This window comes from Anopheles ziemanni, chromosome 2 (assembly GCF_943734765.1).
Source record: "Anopheles ziemanni chromosome 2, idAnoZiCoDA_A2_x.2, whole genome shotgun sequence".
Lineage (NCBI taxonomy): Eukaryota > Metazoa > Arthropoda > Insecta > Diptera > Culicidae > Anopheles > Anopheles ziemanni.
This window is the reverse complement of record NC_080705.1, coordinates 74,846,577-74,869,608: the sequence shown is the minus strand read 5'-3', so window position 1 is coordinate 74,869,608 and position 23,032 is coordinate 74,846,577. Positions and strand designations below refer to the sequence as shown.

Below are 23,032 nucleotides of genomic sequence, written 5' to 3'. Positions count from 1 at the left end.
TCTCTTCTTGCCATGGTGAAAGGGTAAAAAAAAGTTATGCATGGAGATAGTATTACATTAGCATGATAAAAAAATGGAAAAAGAGTTAGTGGGCATATTAAACAATCGATGTGGTAATTTGTCATGGCCAAATAAGCAGATGAGTAAACAATAAAAGTGAACCAATCGGAACATACCCATTCCGATAGATTACTCAGCATATTCAAAACATCGGAAAGAGAGACGTTGCGATATATTTACTTGAACAAATATGAACCAGGTTCGAAGCGGTCAAGGAAGAATTTCATACCGTTTGAGCGCTGCAATTTCCCTCGTATCGCATAGGAAACTCACTAATACGTAACACGTCATCGGTCCTCAGTAAAATACGTAAAACATGTTTCTTGCCATTGTTCCGTTGAACTGTTTACTCCCTTTTCTCGCCTTCATAAGCCTAAGCGCCCGTCACATGTACCGATCTTCCTAACAGGGAGAGGCGATCAGTGAGGTTACAACAACATCGTTCGTTACACAATATATGTTCCCAAGGAGTTATAAATTTGTTCTGTGTCGTTATGCTGAGTCTTTTTGTTTTAATACATATATATATAATATAAATGTTCCACATTTGCCTCTTGGGCCGCGTGGAATTTTAGGGGAAAAGTAATCGTTTCCAAAGTAGCGCCACATTTTCTATAGATAAAGTACAGAGAAGAGGATATGCCAATGCGCCCGGAAAAGCGGGTGCTGTACCGAAAACACTCGCTCGTGTACTTTGCAACAGCCGTCGATCGACGACTGCACCCGGGTCACATGTTGATCCGTGGCCTTTTAAGGATTTTTATTTCATTATAAAGCAAAGAGCCGTCCCACCATCAGTGGATTGGGTTTTTAAACGCGTATGTTTCATGTTATGCCTCCTCAATCGCACGCAAATGCGAGGGAAGTTGGGCGAAGTTAATAATTTATAGTGATAAAAGTGTCCCTTGGAGATAATAGAAAAAATCCCAACTTCACCTTTCTCATTGCTTATTGATGCGGTTCCGTTTTCTTCATAGATTTTTTGTTTGTTGTGTTTCTTTTACTATTTCCTTTGGGATGTCCACACTCCTTCAAAAAAAAAAAAAAACGGTTCCCTTCTTGCTCTCTCCACCTCTCTCATTCTCCACGTCCTTTCGTTCGCTGTAGCTCTCTCTCTCTTCCATCTTCCCGTCATTTTCGTCACCTAGTGCTACCGAATCTGGGACGATCACTTGACACAAAAGGGCTCTGCCGCCCTACTATCCTCTTCAAGCGAAAGCGATCGACTTCAGCATCCTCCTACCGCACAGCAGCGACAACAACGGCAGCGGCGTCAGCAGCAGGATTATGCACACAACATCGAGGCTTGCGGCTTAGTACTCCTCCTCCTCTGGCGGTATTTCATCCGGAGGCGCAAACCCGTCCTGCAAAAGTCAACCGTGAAGAAAGCACAATCAAAACATAACCAACCGAAGCTGAGCAGGATACTAAGCCGTTGAAATTGGGACTCCCCTTTAGGCTTACCTCTGTCGCATAGAGAATCTCGAGAATCTTTTGCACGAACGGACTCTGGCTTTGCTCATCGTCTTGGCAGCTGCAAAGGGAAAGTATGATGATATGGAATGAGAAAATGTACTTCATTGCTCCTTAGCACCAGCTCTCGAACAGCACTTACAGAATTTCGATATCTCGCAGTTTGCTAAAGTAAAAGTCGCGCTCCTTCTCCAGCCCTTCGAAGTTTAACCGCATTTCGGTCATCTGTGACGTCAGCTCCTCGATCTGCTGGTTCGTCACGCTGTTCTGCGAGGACGATTTGCTGGTATTCACGTTCACGCCGCCTCCGCCAAACCGACTCGGGGGACTCTGCACCAATGGCCGGTTGGGTGCAACTTTGGAAACTGGATAAAGTTAGATATGTTTGTGTGTTTTGGAGGAAGGGAAGGAGATGGAAAGGATCGTCGACCGTGTACGTGGGGGAGTCGTTAAAAGTTTTAGCCATTGTTTTACGATATGATGTGTATAGTAGTGGTTGGATTGTGGTGTCATAATCATGCAGGATTTGTTGGCCAAATCACCATACAGGGTAAATGGTGGTTTAAGGGAAAAGATAATGTTATCCCACGAGCGGTGGAATAGAGACAATTCCATCGGGGGAAGGTGTTGCGTAAGTGGTTTAGTGTCAGTGGAGGAATGCAGGTGGGTCGTCGGGAGGTGTTTGATAATTGACACAGATACGAAAAGCGATAAATAAAAAGATAAAAAGGAAGAAAAAAGTTCTATCAATAATACTGCGCCGCTACGGGTGTGGAAATAATGGATGGAAGAGTGTTACTTATTTTGAGCTGCACAACTACTCTACTCCAATATGCGATAGACAGACGGGAAATAAAGGAAAGCGCGTATACGATTTCCTCCGATGAAAAAATGAGCAACCAAATGTGAACTTATGTGTTTTTACTATGTTACAAAATGTACACTCATACTATTCGTGCTGCTCGAAATATGTTACCGTTATCGAACCACATTGGTTCCATGCACACATCGACGAACAAACGACACAACGGGAAAGAAAGAGGAACGAAGCCGGGGCCATTTGAAAACGATTGAATAGTTTTGCTTAACATTCGAACGCTTTTTAAGCCATTTTTACAAGAGCAAGTGAAAATACATTATTAAAAGTTCTAAAGCCCTTTGCAATCCGCATATTTCCTCCACAGATTTGGCATTCTCGCCAATATATGTACAAGTATGTTTTTTTCTCCTAAAGCTACTTATCGACTACCAACAAAACCAAAGTGCTTGATTGAAACGAAAACAGGATAAACAATTCAATAAAAAAATAAACAATTATTACTATCACCAATGTGAACAATAATCTTCATCATAAACGTGATGTTGTGTTGTGTTTAAAATATAAATTTAAAAAAAAACCTGCAATGTGAAAACGATGCCGAGTAAAATGGTTGTTGTATCATGCGTGGCATACACGCAGAATTGATAAAAAAGAAACTGCACACGGTTCCGCGCGATGCGTATCCTTTTGCAACACTGAAGTACGTGCGATTTAACGTCGCTGTGGACATGTTCCCTTTTTGTAGGTTGACGATAAGACTAGAGCCAAAAACAAACAATGCAATATTAAGCGGGAAATAACCAGATTCTTATCAGTTTTTAATAATAAAAGGAACATGACGAAAGTGTTATTACGTTGCTGAACTGAGCGTGTATTTTGTGTGCCTATTTAGAAGCTTCATTTGAATTTTTAAAACAGTGCCCAAATGTTTTCTTAATAAAACAAGCAACATTTTGTACAGCTTCCACAAGAGCCCAACTTAAAACGGCATTGAAACTGAGGTTTGTGTTTTACGCATTTTGCAAAACAAGAAATACACTAAGGTAGTCGTATGTTTTGCTAAAAAAAGTGACATTAATGAGATTCACATTAAATTATTGTAACAAAAACCTGTTCTGTTAAATTAACAGTTTTTCGGGATGGAAAAACTATGCGTTAGCGTTAAACATAATTCTAGACAATATCGTACCATCCCTTATTAATAATTCCTCTTCCAGCCTTCGCTTACATTAAGCACATTGTAATACTGTTACGATTCATGCAATACCAGTGGCTGGTTTAAAATTGCCGGCATTAAAATATATTAGGTAAACACAATCTATAAAGGCAATATCAGCAGGAATTGGAATGGAATGGAGTTAGTTGCTTTGGTCGAAGTCTTTTCTTAATTTTACTGTTTGCATTAGATTGCATACTACTACATTACCGTTGGGAAAACAATAAGCCAATGCCGATAGAGTTGCTTAAGAAAGGTGACAAAAACATACTGCGTTACTAACTCTCACAATGTCTTAAAAGAGTCGAACAGACGCAACAGACCGAGAAAGAACATTACCGCGTTAGGTTGACTTGGCCCAAACTTAGTCAGTGAGGTTAATTTTCATGTTACTCCATCGGGGTTAAATTTAGGCAACGGACATTGCGATAAGTTAGCAGAGCTCCCCACGCTAGCGATAAGTGATCAATTGTGGGAACAATGAGGAGAATAGGTGAGTAGTAAGAGAGTGGCCGAAGAGTATTATTTTGATATTCTTTTTTTTTAGTGGACGGTGGGTGAGCCATGTATAATGGGGGGGGGGATTGGTAAGACAGGTCATAACGTACTCGGTTTAATTCCAGCACGAGCAGCCATGTTGGTGCCGACGGGCATTTTGCGCGGCGCAACGACGGCCGACACGCCGTTGCCTTTCGGTGCACCAGCACCGGAGCCCATACCCATCGGTAGGTTATCGCGAGCTAGTAAAGCATCGTACTCTCTACCGTCATAGTTTGCGTCGAAGAACTTTTTGAACCATTGCAAAAATTCAAAGTTATCTTGGAAGCGACCCTTAATTAGCTTATCGATTGGTATGATCTAGAAATGAAGAAAGAAAAAGGAAATTAAATTAGATGTCGCACCGTACACACTAACTGCCACCAGGCGAACGCGGTGTTTGAATGTATCAGCAAGCAATAATAAAATAAAAATTAAAAAAAAAACAAAGCTGGCAAAAAAAGTAAATATAGTTAAAATTCAGTTACAAGGTAAGTAAAACTTAAAATTAAAAGTGCGAAAATACAAAAAAAAATCCATTGAAATGCGACTACCTCAGATGGAACACTCGTCATAAGTATGATGACCCAATATACATACTTCACATAATAACTTAATACCACGCGTGTGCGCTTTTTTTTAAAGACGGGACACATTACAATCATTCTCCGGTCTGCCACCTGTGAAGGAATTTGTACACTGAAACATTGAGATGGCGTTTCAATCTACAACCATAATAACTATCACTTGATTCGAGTTGCATTACCCTCTGTCCTCAAGTACGCAACCTACACTCTCTCAAAGATCAACTTTTTGTTGTAAAAGAACACTCTTAAAGATAATATTTTATATGCAGTTGAATGTTGAATTATCATTTCCTCTTTCTACCGCAACGGTGTAAATGCAGGCCTTTGTTTTTGATCGACCGTCCTCTGTTGAACGAATACGTGGCTTACGACAAAACCTTATAAATTTTTGGTCGTAGTTTTCAGCTATGCAATGTCGGAGTTAAATGTTGAAACTAAAAGAATGGGTTACGAGCTCGCTACTACAATGAACATACAGCCTTCTTAAAAGATTTAGCAATTACCAGTATTCGTTCTACACAGAATTGGCCGACCATCGGTGCAGGAATCACACCCAGTTGTTTAGTGCCATATATCGTGTTGCACACTTCGGAAAACACACGGCACTCATAATAATCCAGCACACAAATTGTTTACATCATTGTTGCAGCTACATTTTTGCAGAGACTATGAGTTCAGACTATGAACCACCAGCGAACGTAACTAAACTCGATCGAACAACATCTTGGAGCAGAGAAGTTTTTGTTCTTTTTTTTTTGCAGAATTTTTTGATAAGGAGTTTGTGGGAGGTATAATGACAGCGGATAGGATGGATGTGAGGATAGAAATTTAAGTTTCTGGACAATATGTATGTCTGTGTGTGTGTGTGTGTGTGTGTATGTGAATGGGTTTGTAATGTTTTTTTGGTTGTTTCTGGTGCTACTGTACCGGTAGGCGGCGCACGGGTGGCGGCAACGGGACGGCGTTGAATTCGTGTCGCCGGTGGCAGCTCGCCGACGCCCAGTTCGTTCTGTATGCCGGGCAAGCCCTGGCCTAGCATGATGCCGCCGCGTGCCTCCAACGCGTCATACTCCCGGCCGTCGTAGTTGGCGTCGAAGAACTTCTTGAACCACTGCAAAAACTCGAAATTATCCTGAAAACGACCCTTGATCAGCTTGTCCACCGGGATGACCTGTGGAGTATGCACCGGGCGTGTGGGAGAACGAGGGGAAGAAGAGGAGGAACGATTGGAACTGAGATGAGCCAAATAGAAAGGATGGCGGATTCCAAAAACCGGAAACCAGCGAAGCAACGAACAAGTTTGCAGAAAACTATTTTTCACCCTCTACTCTCGTCGATCGATCAGTTTCGATGTACCGCACTGTTTGAGAACTTTCGCTTCGCTACTTTCTACTCCCCTCCCCCTGGACAACGTTCTAACCGTATAGGGTTGGTGTTCCTGGAAAAAACCTTCGGTCTCGTATCCGCGTAGGAAGTTGGTGTGACATGTCCACCCCATTCGGACCGCAACGGAAACCGAGCTAAAACGAAACTAAGCGCACATCGTACACCGATCGTACCTTATCGACGTTCATCTTCTTGAAGGCGGCCTGCAGGATTTTAAAGTTCTGGATGTATTCGTGATCGAGGTTGGTGCGAAATTTGACACGCTTCATTGGCACGGAACCGGGAAACAGCATGTCCATGTACTGGCAGTAGGCGGCCCCGGTGCACAGCTCCTCGATCTTCGTGAACTGCGATCGCAGGCAGTCGTTCACCCACGACAGCATGTCGTGGCGGGACAGGTTATCTGTCGTGACGTTCGTCGAGTACACGTTCACGGCCATCGTGTTTTGCTGTGTTGCGTTCAGCGGTTCTAGAAAGACATGAGAAATGAAGAAAACATGAGCCATGAGAATTCATCCCGTACGGTGATTGAAAATCAACTGAAACAGTTATTTGCGGCACAAACCACTGTAAACGCATCAAACTAACTGTGAAAAGGCAACCTACTTCACCGAGTGACTGAATTGGAATGATCAATTTCCTTTCAAACAAAAAGAGATTTATGTCTGCCTCTAGCTGTTATTTCGCTTCCGAGAGCAACATTAAATTTTACTGCAAATAGAAATCGCACTCCTGAACGGTTTTTTGCCTGAATCCGCACTCCAGCTTCGGCTTGGGCCATAGGAAGTTCCACCTCCACCACACGGTGGTGACGATCATCGAACCCTGGCTAAAATGCACTGATGCAGAGAGAGAGAGGGATTGCATATAACCTGATTGCCGGTTTTTCAAAAACTCACCACCCCGTCCCCATTCAGCCCTCGGAGCCCTGCGCAGGTACCATCGTGTTTTGTCAACTTATGCTCTTGACATTTTTCCCTTGTTTATTGTGTTTTCCGTCGTTTTTTCTTGTCTTGGCAAATGGCGGGCGCAAATCTAATGCAAAAAAGGGCGAAAACCAACCCCCATTGCAGTAGCTCCCCGCCTTCTATTCTTCTCGTTATGTTCTTGATGCTCTTCGGATTCGGTACGCCCAATCCCATCCGCGGATTTGCGCACCCATGCGTTGCGTACGGATTTAGAGCAATTGCAGCGCGACTTAAATAAAGCTGCGGACGCAGTTAGAATTGTTCTTGCGGCGAAATAGTTGGAGCGCGTGCCGTAGAGGTGCGTTTGTAGAGAGCTGAAGCTGGTGGGTCTAAAAATAATGAGCGCTACTACCCTTAGGGTCTGCACTAAGAGACGATAATGATGCAAACTTATTTTTTCGAAGCGAAAATAGGTGATGGAAAAAGTAAAGCACTTCGACTGATAGTTTGTATATAACGAATTGGAACGAATGGCTCACAATTGCTTATCTGAACTCTACTTCAAACACGGCTTAAAAATGAAGCTTATCAGATAACAATAACTCGGAGACGAGACATAAGTTCCTTCCTAACCATATATTCCTGTGTACAAACATTTAAATCACACTAACTGAACAATTTATTTAATATCAAAGCCCATAAAAAATAGCTACGTTTAACGTTTAATAAACATAGAGTGAGCAATGACCTTACCATTTCCCAAGTAAATTGCTGATATTACATGCTACGGAAATGGCTTTCAATGCGAAAAAATTTCAGGAAAATAATATGTAAATTATCAATGTAGAAATTTGTTCAAATTTAGTTTAGGAGGTATACTCTATTTTTAACAAAATCCATAAAACGAATTGGCAAACTATTTATTTTAAATACCAATGTCTTCACCGATGCCAAGAAAAAATGGTTCGCAAGTAACGTTTATTGACTTGCTTTTGCAAACACTACACACGTTATTCCATGTTAACTTCCACAATAAAAAAACGATAAGGTAGCTACTAAACATCGCACAAGGTGAAAGGCCATAGACCACGGAACAGATATTGTTTGCGATGAACTAACAGTTGAACAACAAAAAATCAAAATCACAAGAGATCAAAACTACTATCCTGTGAGTGCCACCATGTGATCATTAATTCCAGATTTCTTGGTTTTTCTTTGGCAAAAAATGCTTATCGCTCAAGCCGTACACATGTTTAATGTGTAACCATACCGAGTGTTAAAATGTTAATTAAAAAGGTTATCAAGGCTGGATGATGGCGGCTTAGTATGAGCTTCCGTAAAATATCTGAAAATAAATATTTACAACACCAGATGCTTTCTCTTGCGATGTTTCGCTTCATGTGAAGTTTTCCCTTTCCAAATCTAGTAATTTAACGCTTTTCTCCCCGAGATTCGAGAGGCGCACACCCGCGCTCGCCGGCTGCCCAAAACACAACCACGCAAGACAGAAGGCTAATTGATTGGAAATGAATACCAAACAGAAAAGAAACATCTCTACGAATTGGTTCAAAATTAAAGTAAAAGTTTTTAAAGCAACAACAACTTCGGTGTGTCGAGATGGGGAGATGGAACGAATTGATTGGATGTTTGATATATGCTAAAGCTTCTTTCCTTTGCACACATTTGCAGTGATTACTTCCTAAATCGCGATACAAACCTATGTGTTCAAGTGTTTCATATTTTCAAACACAAATGATGCAGACCTTAGACAACCCTAAACACTTCATCGACGAACGAAAAGTGATAGGAGTGTTTGTTTGTTTGTCCTAGATCGATCCATTGAATATGCACATAGAAAATCTGTTGACATGAGGCGATCGTCTGCGTCATCGTTTTCGCCTTTCGACGACAGATCGATCATCTCTAAATGCACTTTCGAATATGCTGTCTTTCGCGGGACATACCAAACGGCCGACCGTCACTCTTCCAATCCCTTCTCTTTCGTCGGTAACACTTGGTGGTTTCCTTATCGATTGTAATTGCATACCCGTTGCTATTTGTGTAATTATCGGGAAAAGGCAAAGTTTACGACAAATGCTTCCTCCTATTGCTGCGTTTATTTATGATACAATTCGCTAATGAAATGCTGCACCCCGTGTACGGTTTCGCTAGGCCTTGCACATTAAGGAAACGACTGGCGGGCGATGTAAATCATTCTCCTCGAATCTGTCGCGGGGCTCGGGCGTGGAAAGTGATACGGTGGGCAACAAATCAGGCGTGAAAATTGTGCAAACATCGATTACATTTCCATGGCGGACGGCACAAGCCAACCGGATCGGAAAGGAGTAAGTGTGCATTCTGTCAACTGCGTTTAAGTTCCCACGAGCCACCACTTGGCTTGCGCAGGTGAACAAGAAACGTAAACGAGATAGCTCATGAGGGGTTTCTTACTTCTATGGTAAGTGAAACCTTCGCATAACTCTCGGTATGTTGTTTGACATTCCACTGCGGCCAAGCAAGGTAAACGGGATGGAGGAGTGGGGGCCAGATGGCGCCGCAAATTATGAAACTTGATTGCCACTTTTGCTAGACGACGACATAATCGCATCCCCTGAGAATGTCGATTTATTCTCGGATGTAATAAGATTTGTGTTCTTTAATGGAATCGATTAATTTTTGAAGCGAATTTTACAATACATGAGGTACCCAGTTTTAAGAAACAAATGAGCACACACAAATTCCCGATACTAGTCAAAAGAAGATCAAGCGATAAACATGCAAAAGTGTTAATAGCTTGAAGATCTTGATTACAGCCAGCATGAAGAAAAGAAGCAAAAAACCGTCGTGACTGATTCACAAAACGATTTGTTCGGGTAAATCACGTCTACCAAAGCCAAATGATGGTGCGAAAATGTGCGAAAAGCACGTGTTTCTCTCATGGGTACACGCTGTTTCCTTTGCCGGTATGCAATGCCTTGCTGCGTGTGCTAATTTATAAATAAAATTCCCTGCCATCGGCGAAGCCGCGTGGGGAAAGATGGAGTAAAATTAACTCATTAGCTTTACTACAGATGCTAGTTGTGCGAAATCCAGAGAACAGAGTGTGTCGACCATTTAATATTAAATAACTTCCCCTGGAAGTAAAAATAAATATTCCTAAAGTTATGAAGATCATGAAAGATCAAATTCATGTTCGTATACAAAAGTAAAATGGTAACGAAAAGAACAACCAACTTGTCGTCAGCTCGATGTGTCATGTAACATTGAATGTGGCAAAATTGTTTATGAGTTCAGTATTATAAAATAATATGTTGTGAAATATCAAGACATGACGATGATGAACACATCAACAGCAGTTTTGGAGTGATGCGTTTCGTACGTAGTGTAGGCCGACGATATATGGTGGGTACAGCATCGTGTCGCCGAACATAAGCGGCCCCCAAACTGCACCATCTAACGCAAGTGAACCGGAAACTACTAACTATCTAAAAAAAAGAAGAGAACTGACACTCCCCGCAGTCGGAAGGAAGGGCTCGTTCCTACGCTCTGATCGATGGCGCGACTAAATGCTGTTACGCAGTGCTGAACAGGGAGTGCAAAATAATACGAAACCCTTACGACTTTTCCGTGGTGGCCGTGTAGGCCTACACATTTGGGAGCGAGGCTGCAACTCCTACAGAATAGTGAATCATATTGAACCGATTGCAGGCCCGGAAAAAATTGGACAGTCCTTCCTTTTTTGCATGAGAAAGCACGAAACTTTCGTAAGAATTCTGCAGTGATGAAAGAGGAAAACTACTTCCATCTGCTGGAAAATGGAACACCAAACATTTGGGAATACTAGAGCATGGCTTTTGGATTTCAATATGGAACACATTCCAATAAATAAAAATACCCCGGAGATGGATGATAGGCAGTGTTCAGTCATTAATTAAACATCGCACCGTCTGGTTTCGTTTGGCTGAGAAATCTATCAATTTTCCTCCCACACTCCCGCTTCAAACCTCCCTGAGGTAAAAATATCTTTCTGGTGGTTATCGAACCGGTTCCAAAGAAAACCGAACGCCACACCGCAAATGGTCATAATTAGTGCAGCAACTTGCATCACTACTGTCCATAAACTTGGTGCAGGGATATTTTTTTTTTTTGCATGACTCATCCGAATGAATCAGTTTCTTGCACCCCTAGTAGGGTGGAGGGTATATTCTAAGGTCTTATCTTTGCCTGATAACCAGGCCAGTGTACTGTATATACCATGTGCAATGGTATTTCATCGAACATATCCACAATTTTTTATAAAATGATATGAACGAAACTTTATAAAGGCATGTACACGTTATGTTTTAGGATGGGATTCTTCTAGATATACTACTGCGGTAAACTTTCTTAAAACTCGCATCGAAACGAATCCGCAAACTGTGTCAAAGCTTCATCATTTGAAAGCCAAGGGATCTATGCATATTCATGTGCAATCGAATGCATGTAGGTGTTTGCCGACCGAAACCGCACCGGACACTTCGAAGGAGGAGGCCGCCATCGCCGTTGACGACATCGGCACCCCCTCAAAGTTAAGGCTTGATGTTACCGGTTTTCTTCAGGGCAGGATCCGGAGGCGCCTCCATTCAAAGCACCATCCCACACACGTGCCGTCGACGTCGACGGGTGACGCGGTCGGTAAATTTACGTACAGACTTAAGCAAAACAGCTCGCCGCGGGACTCGTACCACCTGTGACGGAGTGTAAATCGTTCAGGTTGCCTTCGTCGAAGCCGAAGGTGAATTGGAAGCGTAGAGAATCCGTTTTGAAAGGAGAATGCCTGATGGCATATATTACTGCGGAGACGATATACAGTAGAAAGTGAAATTGGTATGAGAGAATTCAGTAAGCGTCAAAATGGAGTTTAAAATATGATATTCTAAATCAAACCAAAAGATGGGGGGATAGTACACGTCTTTTACTCTACACTACATATTGTTTGTAGATCTAACTTATACTTGTAGCGTGTGCTCCATTCATTACTAAAAAAAAACTCCCACGCAAGTACTGTAGTGGTCAAGTCGAACATGCAATTTCCACCCAAAAGTACAACGACCGATGGGCGATGATTCATGATCGTCCGCCTGGATGTTGTTTTTTTTTTGTGATCCATTTTAACAGTCTTTCACACCGAAACATTGTGGAGCATGTGGCGGTAACCACTTTTGCTCGTTCCGTTTGACCTAAATGCAACTCAACGCGATTCCTCCACCCAGTATCACCCCCGGACGGAGGGAAGTTCATTTGCAAAAATCCATACGGCATTTCAGTGGCTCGTCCAACAGTCGCTCATTGGGATACTCGGACCGGGTTGGTGAGGGGAAAAGGGGGGAAGAAGAAAATCCGCACTGTTCCGGCTCGTCTTACCGGTGTGCGATTTTATTGCTCGCAAACATCCACCAAGAGGCTTGGCGACGAAGACGTGGTGCTTACTTATCGGCTCATCTACTTCCGAGCCCGAGTTTACTGTGCCTTTTTCAACGTGATTTCGTACAGCACCGTTTGCTCAACTTATCCGATATTGAAATTTCGAAAAAAGTACCCTAGAAATCGATTGCTGACGGAACGCTGATGATGATTATGATGATGTGAGCCCAACATAGGTGGGATTCGTCGGGTTGTGGATAATTTACGGGACGGAAAACCAATTGGGTCAAACTTTATCACCCTCCGTACATCTCTGAACGGTAGCCGCAAACACGAGACAAGACCCGAAGAGCCCAAAACTCGTGTCGGCCATCTGTTTGGGGTGAAGAAAGCATGACTAAGAAAGAAAACACTCCCAAAACAAGCCTCAAAACCTCCGGCGGTACTTGTTTGGTAAGTGTCGATTTCCAAATCGTACGCGAATTTTAACTCTACACCTACAGATTGGGCGAAATAAAAGTACTTTCGCGTCCGAACTTTCTACACTTGAACCATTGTGGAACTCTCCGGCTGTCTTGGCACTACAAATGTATAAGTGTGCAAATAAATCAACCCGCAGCGAACAGGTGCATCCGGAAGTGACACTTTAGGGTTGTAAAAAGCTCGCCGGGGTCTATCTTCACCACGGCGCGCTGGAGTGGATCTAATTAAAACATTCTCAATGTCCTTGTGGTGTTACTTAGTAAAAGAAAAGTTATACACAGATGTGATGTTGAAAAACTATCGATTTCCGAGTAGTCAAGGCATCGAAAAAAAAATCTACAACAAGAGGAAACCCAGTGGAATCGTGGGCTATAAGTCGAAGCGTTACGATAAATGTTGTGATACTCCGGTAGCACGAGTAAAACTTTCATCAAACAGCACATTAGGTTTCCTTTTTTCAAATCTGCGGGCGCAAAATATGCATGTGACATAATAGACTAGGAAAATATACCGTACCGTCCTATCAACAACTGTGTGGCAGGGGGTTCTCCCTCTTTCGTGGAGGGTCTAAATTTAAACCGGAACCTTCTTCGGATCATTACTCGCTCCCATCTGGGAAACCCCAGAAAGACTTCCAGAACTGGATCGGTCGTTCACGTTTGGGACGATGGAAGGGCTTCGATGGCAAAGAACGGTTACCGTTGCCCTGTGGATAATTTGGAAAGGTTCGGTGAAATGGAATGCAGATGTCCGTAACAATCAGGTTGGTTATGTGGGAAGTATGTGTGTGCTTGTTTGTGCTGGGTTTTCCATTCTGGATGCACCCCACACACTTATGAGGCTTATTTTTCGGTATGGGATCCGAAACGAGACCGGCAAAACAAACATGGGACGTACGAACGGTAAACGGGCCTGTTGCCGCATGACAGCGCGCGAATACGCATGCCAAGGCACGATGTGGATTATGGACGTTCGACCCATTTTGCACGATTATCCACAAGACCGACGATGGCAATGGGATCCAAACAAATTGGACGACGACATAATGTGCTCGCGTGGTCTGAGATTATGGTCATCGATTCTTATTCCATTCCACCACTATTTACTTCAAACCCTTAACCATCTCATTTCTAATTTGCTTCGAATTTCCGCCACTGATTGGGGTGCAGGTTCCGGTTCACTGTTTCCGGTTTATCGGTGCAATTTGGACAGGGCATTCGAGTTTGAATGGTACCCACCCACTGACATCGTGGGGTTCATCCATGTTAGTAGCCAACGGAACAGTGAAACCTGCGCCCTCAATACAAATTTATAACATTCCAGACTGGATGGTCCTGGAATGCAAATGAGATATATTAGGGGGTGAAACGAACAAATAATTAATTGCAATTAATTTTGCCGTTGCTGATTGTCATAGGTGTTAAAGTTACGCAAAAAGAGCCGGACCAACTTTTAAGAAATTTGAAAAACCTACTTTGGTAACAAAAAACGATGGTCCCTCCGTTGGTTCGTTTAAATCTTCCAATTATTGGAACGCACTCTACAGTTGGGTTTGATTTGATTCGAATCTCCCCTTCGACTGGCATTGGGTGTTTGGAACCTGGGCGATCAGCCGGTTGTTTTACATCTGCTGTGCGCTTTCCTTTTACTCGATGAATCAATTACGATCGTCGGACGAACGGAATCGATCAATCAGGAAGTTGCGTGTCGATTGGATTGGGATAATGATGCGCGCCTGCTGAGTTTGTTTGATGGAAAAAGCAAAACGGACGTTTTTCGGGTTTAGATTTGAGTGAAAAATCGATTTTCCGTGTGGCGAACCAAACTTTTTTTCACTCCCGTAGGCTCTCGAAAGGTGGGGTGCGCCAACATATCGGTGGCAAAAACACATGTACCGCTAAGAATAGAATAGGAGCAGAATGAGGTTCCGTTCGCTACAAAGAGAAAACAAAAATACAATTGCGTTTACCTCCAAGAGCCAATCATTCCTTCCAGGGTTAATTGCAATACACGTTCCACCGCTTGGGTTAGAAAGGGTTCGGGCAAATACTACTCATTAACGGACGAGCGTTAATGATGGCCAAATGTGGCTTGCATCTCGCCGAAAGAAGACGCAGTCGCTGCAGTGTTGAGTTAACACATTACGGCGAATTCATGATATCTCAACCGCAGCGGAGGACGCATTGAACTTGACCACAGTTTCGCCCCAGTGGAATTGGCCATACAAATATGGCAATCGATAATGGTGAGGTGGCGCCGGGAAGACGGTACGCTACGGAGAAAATAAAAGAAAAAGTTTTTGGCAACGGTTTCAGGCGAGCGGCAGGTGCACGAGAACAATTTCCGTCCGCCCGTTAGAAAGATGGTAGGTTGAGAAGTTGCACACGATGGGAACGTGTGTTGAGACGTTGCGCATTTCTTAAAATCTCGGGAGGTCAGTGAACCTTCGAGCTGGGATGATTTTCACGTTGAATTGTGCGAGCATTGGAAAACTGTTTTAAGGAACAATTGTATCTGCAGTGAAAAGGTAAGACGTCCATTCCAGAAGAAAAACATGGCTAGCAACAAGCAATGTTTACTTCGATTGTCGACTGTATCACCAATTTAGCATTGCTGATGAATGGAGTGCGGCGTCAGCTTCTCTTGAATTTGATGAAAAGTTTTACAAGTCTTAGCCCATCATTCTAAATCTTGCCATTTCCATTCTTCAGAAAATAGAAGACCTCAATGACGAGACGTGTTTCTTCGACGATATGGTACAACACTAGCGAAACCAGATGCGATTGGGCATTTGTTGCACGCATACCTATGCACCCATGGGGCTGCTCAAAAGGGATCTCCGTCACAACCACACACGTAGGCAAACAGTAAAATTTTATTTCCGACACAGCCCCCCTAGGCCCAAAGCCCCGTTTCAAGTACGCGATCTCATCACCTCACAAACCAACCAAATAATGCTCGTGCATGCTCGTAATGATGAATCATAATCGAACCGGCGATTGAATACCGCAACCGGCACCGGCAACTGCAGGCCCCGACCCGTTGTGTTATTGCTTGCAAACGCAGATGGCATGAGCAGAATCATCCAGAAGTCGTGTGTTCCCTGTCCAACTGCCGGTATCGTGCATCGAACGAGAAAGATCTACATTATCTGTTTGCAAAAATGTGTAACATTTTTGACATGAACGTTGCTACAAGATATCCCAGGACAGTGGGGCAGAGCCAAGAAAACTTTCTCCCAGGCGAGCGAGGTGTGAAGAAAATCGACTAACTAGACAAACCCGCGACAGCTTAACCAACACCAGCGATCAAAGATGGGCGCGCGGAAATGCCATACGTACGCAAAATGAAAACGATTACGCCGCACCACCACCAACAGTCTTTCGGTGCAAATTTTCTTCAACGCCGGGGATTATAATTAAAATCCTACCAAAGTAGTAAAACTTCTAAAAGTGTTTAAACACTGCATGAAAAGTAGGCAGGAAATAACGTGTTTAGTATAAAAACCGCATTAAAAAACACGCACGGAAGCTGACCGAGCAGAGATGTCCAGACACTGGGCGAGTCAATCTACTCCACTCTTCACCATTCCACCCAATTCACACGGAGCTACATTTGAGCTGCTTTCTCGCGCACTCTTCTTCGCCACCGCTTCGAATTTGCCTGTCGTTCTCTTTGTCTTGCCCTTTTGGCTTTCTATTCCTTCTATTCCCCTTGGGAAGCACATACACGACTGCCAACACACTCATTCCCTACAAGCTGCTTGCTTTCTCGTTCTATCCGGATGTACGTTACTTTCCTCACTTTTGGCTCACTCACTCCAACCGCAGTAGTTGAGATGTGTCCCGTGGACGACATGCACACGGATGAGCGTCTATTTCACTCGCACACACATTTGCAGAGATATAGCCGCAAGTTTCTTCGCTTGACTCAGCGGGGTCCGTTTTACAGCCGGAGATATTTTTCCGAATACGCCATGATTACCATGATTGTTGAATATGAAAATACCAGAGCTCGATTCAATGCGCAAGCTGGGGTTACACGGAATATGATAGCGTCACCGAAAATGCCTTAAAAACTACATTCAAAGTATGCTGCATCGCTACCGAGCACACATTCCAACGCCAACTCTGCGTGTGGAAGAAAACGTTCCGACACACATCGCCACATTATCACACTCTACCGAGGGATGCGGCGAAAGGAAATGCATGACTAATAGGTGAAATACAAAAGGAATAAAACTAACCTAATCGAAATTCAGCTCAACCGCAGTATGTTTGGTGGAAAATAAACACTCTATACACTCTGGTGAAACAATTCACAATCTCTCGCCACTAGCGTCGTGAAAGGCGTCCGATTCAACCGAGTTCAATTCAAAGACTGATCGAACGACGTTTGGAGAGTTTGACGACCGTTTCTCGTGGAATGAGAAGTGAGATGAGAGGATATCCGAGGTGTGTCAAACATTTCGCTATATACCAAGGCTACTCACATTTGCAGGTAGTCTCATGTAGAACCTGTCATTGACATTTGACACTAATGTTCAAATAATCAGATGTAATAAATATGGACGTTTTATCAAATTCGTACGAGTAAATACGTGCATGCAATTTGTTTTACAACAAATGAATGTTGGAATTATTCCTGCGGTATACCTTTAAAAATGTACCTATAATTATAGTCGAAAATATAATCGAAACATAAAGCAGAAAAAGCGTAATAAAGTTTAAATCGATTATATTGCGAGCCAAACTGAAAGGAAATAGTTATTATTAGTTTCTTTCTCATTTTTATGATGTTGACCAGCAACAAAGATAGAAGGACTTTATCGTCAAACATAGTTCAAAAGCTAAAAAAATAAGACAACCAGACAATCTCATTCAGACATAGAACATTCAACGGTAGAAGCGAAGAGAATCATCAAGTTTTAGTTTAGACTACGTTAAAAAGGGACATAACAATACATGAAAACTCTAGTCGCGATCGAACTGAATCGGTGATACAAACGATCAACAGCAATATCCATTCATTTGTAATAAACCGGAATCTTTCTCATTCGTTGTCTTTTTAATGTTTTGGTCGACTGGGTACCAGTAACCAACAGATCCCCACTTCACAAATCACCAAACATGTCATCAAATCGTGGGATCATTCATCAACACTCCCTTGGACACAACGAACACAAGATGGTTTTTCCTTTACGAACACAACGCTTCCTTGTATTCTTCTTGGTTTTTTCTCTCTGGGTTGTTCTCCAGCACACACATGGTCTGCACACGGCGCGGGCACGGTAAAAAAAACCAATCAGTACAGTAACCTTACACGATACAGCTTCTAGCACATGCAGTTCTAGTTGCGTCGGTTGCCGTATCCTGGGGCGGTCGGGTTGGTCAGCTGGACGACGATGTTGTTGAAGTCCAGATGCTTCAACATCTCCTTCGTCTCCGGATCAACCTCAATGATGTCCTGTTCTAGCGCGGACACGTCCGGCACGTAGTTGTCGCGACGCTCGCGTTCCTCTTCCTGGAGCTTAATAGAAATACCACGCACTTGCGAATGACGTAGGCGCTTCATCAGATGGGTCACAAAACTGCAAAACGGACGAGGCGATAGGAATTAGTAATCGAATGCAGAGGGAGGGGGGTCACCGCGAAAAACAAGCATTGTCACTTACCCAGCGATCTTGTTACGCAGCGGTTTCGTCGGAATGATGGCCACCTCTTCCACGACACGCTTGTTTGTGTGGAAATCCATCGTCAAGCGAGTATAGTACTTCTCGATGATGACCTTAGAGGCCTTCTTGACCGTCTTGGTACGAACGCGACCCTGTGAAATGGCATGGTAAACATTACATTCAATGGCTCGCAGTTAAAATACGGCTTTCCCGAAACGCATTTCAAACGGCACACTGGGTACGATAGTTTTCTTGTAAACTCGCATCAAAAGCATTGTCCATTCATAACATAACCTTTCGCATCATTCCGAACTATCGGCCAAGCTCCGGTGTATAGCTGTCAAACATGGTTGTCGGGCATTCGTCTTCCGATGCTCCGCTAAAGATGATCTTAAAACAACAATTTCGGCCAGAATTTACAGCCAGCCATCACATTTTCCACTAGCATTCATCAGCGCTGATAGTCGTTTCCGCTTTCCAGTGTGCCATCATCGTGCAGAACGAGAATTTCACCGATAATTTCGTATATTTACCATTCTGTGCTAAAATTCACGGCTATCGTTCACTACGAAAACGTGTGGAAAAGACTCTCGTGACGTCACGTCCTTCCGATGCCAGTATGACAGCTGTCAAAACATCCTGTTACCAACATTGCCGATTCGAATTCATGTTTTGTGTGCCTAATGGTTGTGTCGGAAGATTCAAATTATTATCTCAAATTTATGTTTTCACAAGAAAGTTTACTATTATATTTCTATTACAATCTCATCAAAAATAGTTGCAGTTCAAAGTTTACAACATTTAGTTTATTCAATAAGAGTTCTTGCTAATTATATAGGTGCAAAACCAGACAAACAAAATTCAAATCCTTCACCGGAAGTATGCATCGTTGCCATGGGTGACGGTGTGTAAATAATATTTTCACTCTTCAAAATTACAATCGTTTCGGTCGTCGGTGCACTTTTTAACCAGCGGTTATCTTGTTTCGCTTGAATTGCCAAATTTGTTCAGTGAGGAAAAGTGAAAACCAGTCGACGAGGAATATAAACGAAAGCAGGGAAAGAAAATGGCGGAACCCACTACAATAGAAACGACCGAAGCAATTTCGATGCATGATTTTCTCGAGTTTCTTAACGTAACATGTCAAGTGAATGATTCCTTCAACAGTAGCAAGAAGAATCCTTCAACTTTCGATTACAACCAATTGGCCCGCAACGAGCTGGTAAACAGCATCCAGCAAAACCGCGCCGACGGAACGCCAGGGAAGGGCTCCGATACTAGCTCCACCATTTCTCCTGCGCGCCAAGCGGTACCGTTGGCTGCTGGTGGGAAAAAAGACTCCAAAGTGGATGATGGACCGTCTACGTCGTCCGGTACGCGCTCCACTTTGGACAAGAAAATGACTCCAAAGAAGCGGGCGGTGTCGCAAAAATCGCAGAAAAGCAAGCCCGAAGTAGTGGAGGTGCCGAAAAATCGGCTCGAAAGCATACTGAACGAAAAGCTGGACGAGGTGCTCAACGAGGGCATACTGGACTCGGTATTGCCATTTATCTGCCCATCGAACGCATCCAGCTACCATCACAAGAGCGGCGCGGGTCAGAAAATGAATGGCACCAGTCCGCTCGGGGTGCAGACGGTAAATGCGACCTCGGTAGGGGTTGGATGTTCCGGTGGTAACAAGTCGGCCGCTAGTGGTGCCTCGACGCCCGACACGCAAAGCGGTAGCAGCGGCAAAAAGTCTACCCTTTCCGCCGTAGGGGATGTATCGCAGAATTTCCTTATCGCGAGCAGCTCCACAAAGACGGGTGTACGTCGGAAGTCTTCGATTGCGCAGATTGCTATTCCGGACAGCCGGGCGGAGTAAGCAGAAAGCATTTCGCAACATTTGTCGCCATCCGTTTCACATGCTTCTTTTATTTTACCAACTTCTTCTTTTTCGAGGCCCGAAGTCATCATCCACGTTTGCGACGAAGTGAAGGGATCGTCGAGGGACTTCTCCTGCCCGCAAAAGCTGCTGATCACCAAAATGGGCTACTTCGCCGATGTGACGGCCGGCCAGCGGTTGGAAGATATGGACATCTCGGTGCACTGTGACCTGCAGATATTCGAGTGGCTGATGAAGTGGGTGAAGAAGGAATCGATGTCGCAGGACGACTGGCCGACGCTGGATCCCACGAACGTGATACCGATACTGGTCTCGGCGAGCTTCCTGCAGATGGAGCCACTGCTGCTCGATTGTCTGTCGTTCTGCCACGCTCGACTTAACGAAGTCGTGAAGGCTTCCGCAAATCTGGCCTGCCTGAACGATAGCATCATCACGCGGCTGGCGGCCATGTTCACCAACCTCGAGCTGGAGCTGGTGAAGGACAAGAAGGATCGCATCGCCCCGCGCCTGTGGACCAAACTCATACAGAGCCTGTGCGAGATTGAACCACAGGCCCTGCGGGGACACTATGCGACGCTGGCGGGCATGTTCCGGTGTCTGAAGTGTGGCAAGTTTCTGACACAAACGGTCAGCTCGTACATACACTGCCTGCCGCAGAACATTCGCCTCAACCGCTGGGGCCAGCTGATCAGTGCGCATGTGAAGGATCCGTCCTGGAACATTACCAACTACGTGTCGAGCCTGCACAAAGAGTTGCGCTCCTGGCGCAAGGTGTACTGGCGCCTCTGGGGTCACTGCCACTTTCTCTACTGCTCGATCTGCGACACCCATTTTCCGGTCAGCCAGATGATGTGGTGCCAGTATCATCCGGAACAGCCACAATTCCTTGGTCCAGCGGCGGAAGGCCGGGTAGCAGGACCGGCCGGTCGGTATCCTTGCTGCGGCAAGCAAGCCTACCGATATGAAACATTACCCGGCCCGTCGGTAAGTACCGGCTCATTAGTGCCATTAGTGGGATATCAATCGATATCGAGCAACACGTTTGCTAGAAAGAAATTCGTCACTCAACCGTTGGTCGTCATAGTGCCGTTTACTCTGAAACATTTTTTTTTAAATTTGAAAATTGAAATTTAATAATTGTTGTTCTACTTCTAGGGTTGCCAATTTCGAGAACATACGGTACAGGTGGACACGGATCGGGATCGTGCGGTATTGCAGCTCGCCCTGCACGCCTCCGAGGGTGGATGCCTGTACGAAGCGTCGCCATTCAAACCCCCGAATACGTCCGCCGAACCGTGGTGGAACGGAATCGGTATCCTGCCGCACCGTTCCCGCCAGGGTCTGCTGCCAACGTTCCACGTGGACGGTGACGCTATGGTGAACCACCACCATCACCGCTCGAGTCGCCAGATGTCACAGTCGCTGATGGACACGGAGAGTGAGTCCGATTCGGACGAGTACGACAAGTCCGGTACCAACCAGAGCCGCAGCACGAGCAGCAGCTCGGACGGCGAGGAGTCCGAGTACAGCAGTCCACCGTCGTTTCAGCAGCAGCAGCAGAAGGACGTCAAGCGCAAGCCGAAGCTATCGTACGGCCGGCACTGGGCTGGTGATATGTCCGCTCGGAGCAACCAAGACAACCAGCGTGAGTTTGAGGAGCGAGCGATGAAGCAAATCATTGCCATGGTAGGTAAACGCACCGGAGGCGAGCAGAACCTGCAGTACCAGACGTACCAGCAGGGCGGCACCTACATCAAGCTGGAGCTGGACTGGCGCGAGTCGATCAAGCAGAAAAACCTTGCCAGTCTGAAGGCGAAAACGAACGGCACTAAATGATGGCTGCCGATTGAGTTGCGTTACAGTGAAGTAGAAAACTCTTTTAGACGCTGGATCATCAGATACGCAGAATATTTTTTATGTCCCAAATTATTGTTTGTTATTTGAAAAGCACTTTTGTATATTGATTGTGGGGTTTTTTGAACACGTTTTTTCATGAGCAATATATCAATTTAAATGGATGTAGAAATATTGGAAAAATGGATGAGTTAATAAGAAAATTGTTTGATTTCAATCGGCTATTTTATACAAATTAGAAAGAAATTAGATCAAGTTACTAGAAATAACCAGGTTCCACTGTAAAAATAAAATCACTAACCAAACCAAATCCATGTTTCGTGTATATCAAATGTATTTTTCCACTTTTTCCTTTCGTATCTTATTTCACAGAACTTGATCAACATTACACTTCTATAGACTTTCAGCGAACGGCATCGGAGAAGAGGCTGCACGGGACCACCCAGATTGGTTTCTCTGTTTTCCCATGCACACATTTCGTCCACTTCCGTTATTCGAATGCTAACGGAAGGCACGTAACCCTGCGCGGATTCGTGTGATTGATTTTGTAGGCTTGCACTTCGAATTACTTCTACTGTCTTTTGTAGGTGTTTGTTGGAGTGCAGAACAGCGGAGGTGAGGTTATCGTTCGAGAAAGCTTGCCACACTTTTACTCTACATGGGACATAGACAGTTTGTTCGACGATTTGGATAAATAAAATAGAACTCTATTGCTAACCTACCCCCGTATTTTTTTCTTTTAGAAC

At 44.1% G+C, this 23,032-nt stretch overlaps 3 protein-coding genes across 4 annotated transcripts; 1 reads left to right on the top strand and 2 right to left on the bottom strand.

Annotated features, from left to right (window-relative positions):
• Positions 1-125: 125 nt before the first annotated feature.
• On the bottom strand, positions 126-17,254 carry LOC131282382 (microtubule-associated protein RP/EB family member 1). 2 transcript variants are annotated; one of them, XM_058311825.1, is made up of 6 exons: positions 17,120-17,254; positions 6,253-6,548; positions 4,178-4,427; positions 1,676-1,889; positions 1,525-1,594; positions 126-1,424 (listed from the first exon to the last, which is right to left on the bottom strand). In XM_058311825.1, exons 2-6 carry the CDS (start codon positions 6,517-6,519, stop codon positions 1,374-1,376), a joined length of 852 nt encoding a protein of 283 aa, XP_058167808.1. In that variant the 5' UTR covers positions 6,520-6,548; positions 17,120-17,254; the 3' UTR covers positions 126-1,373. The 2 variants fall into 2 exon arrangements, with proteins under 2 accessions (XP_058167808.1, XP_058167807.1); XM_058311824.1 differs by having other exon boundaries at positions 131-1,424; positions 1,676-1,898.
• Positions 17,255-18,069: 815 nt separating this feature from the next.
• On the bottom strand, positions 18,070-19,168 carry LOC131281318 (small ribosomal subunit protein eS17). Its single transcript, XM_058310621.1, has 3 exons — positions 19,081-19,168; positions 18,548-18,699; positions 18,070-18,463 (listed from the first exon to the last, which is right to left on the bottom strand). Exons 1-3 carry the CDS (start codon positions 19,081-19,083, stop codon positions 18,223-18,225), a joined length of 396 nt encoding a protein of 131 aa, XP_058166604.1. The 5' UTR covers positions 19,084-19,168; the 3' UTR covers positions 18,070-18,222.
• Positions 19,169-19,613: 445 nt separating this feature from the next.
• On the top strand, positions 19,614-22,268 carry LOC131294335 (SANT and BTB domain regulator of class switch recombination). Its single transcript, XM_058322381.1, has 3 exons — positions 19,614-20,407; positions 20,489-21,416; positions 21,588-22,268. The coding sequence occupies exons 1-3, from the start codon at positions 19,614-19,616 to the stop codon at positions 22,266-22,268; spliced, it is 2,403 nt and encodes an 800-aa protein (XP_058178364.1).
• The last annotated feature ends 764 nt before the right edge of the window (positions 22,269-23,032 follow it).

Excerpts from the sequence above, each read along its gene's own strand:
- LOC131282382 (XM_058311824.1), bottom strand. The coding sequence starts at position 6,519 with ATGGCCGTGAACGTGTACTCGACGAACGTCACGACAGATAACCTGTCC. Across the intron at positions 4,428-6,252 it reads AGAAGATGAACGTCGATAAG|ATCATACCAATCGATAAGCT; the intron begins GTACGATCGGTG and ends CTTCATTTCTAG. Across the intron at positions 1,425-1,524 it reads AGATTCTCTATGCGACAGAG|GACGGGTTTGCGCCTCCGGA; the intron begins GTAAGCCTAAAG and ends TGACTTTTGCAG.
- LOC131281318 (XM_058310621.1), bottom strand. Across the intron at positions 18,464-18,547 it reads CTGCGTAACAAGATCGCTGG|TTTTGTGACCCATCTGATGA; the intron begins GTAAGTGACAAT and ends TCCGTTTTGCAG.
- LOC131294335 (XM_058322381.1), top strand. The coding sequence starts at position 19,614 with ATGGCGGAACCCACTACAATAGAAACGACCGAAGCAATTTCGATGCAT. Across the intron at positions 20,408-20,488 it reads ATTCCGGACAGCCGGGCGGA|GCCCGAAGTCATCATCCACG; the intron begins GTAAGCAGAAAG and ends TTCTTTTTCGAG. Across the intron at positions 21,417-21,587 it reads AAACATTACCCGGCCCGTCG|GGTTGCCAATTTCGAGAACA; the intron begins GTAAGTACCGGC and ends TTCTACTTCTAG.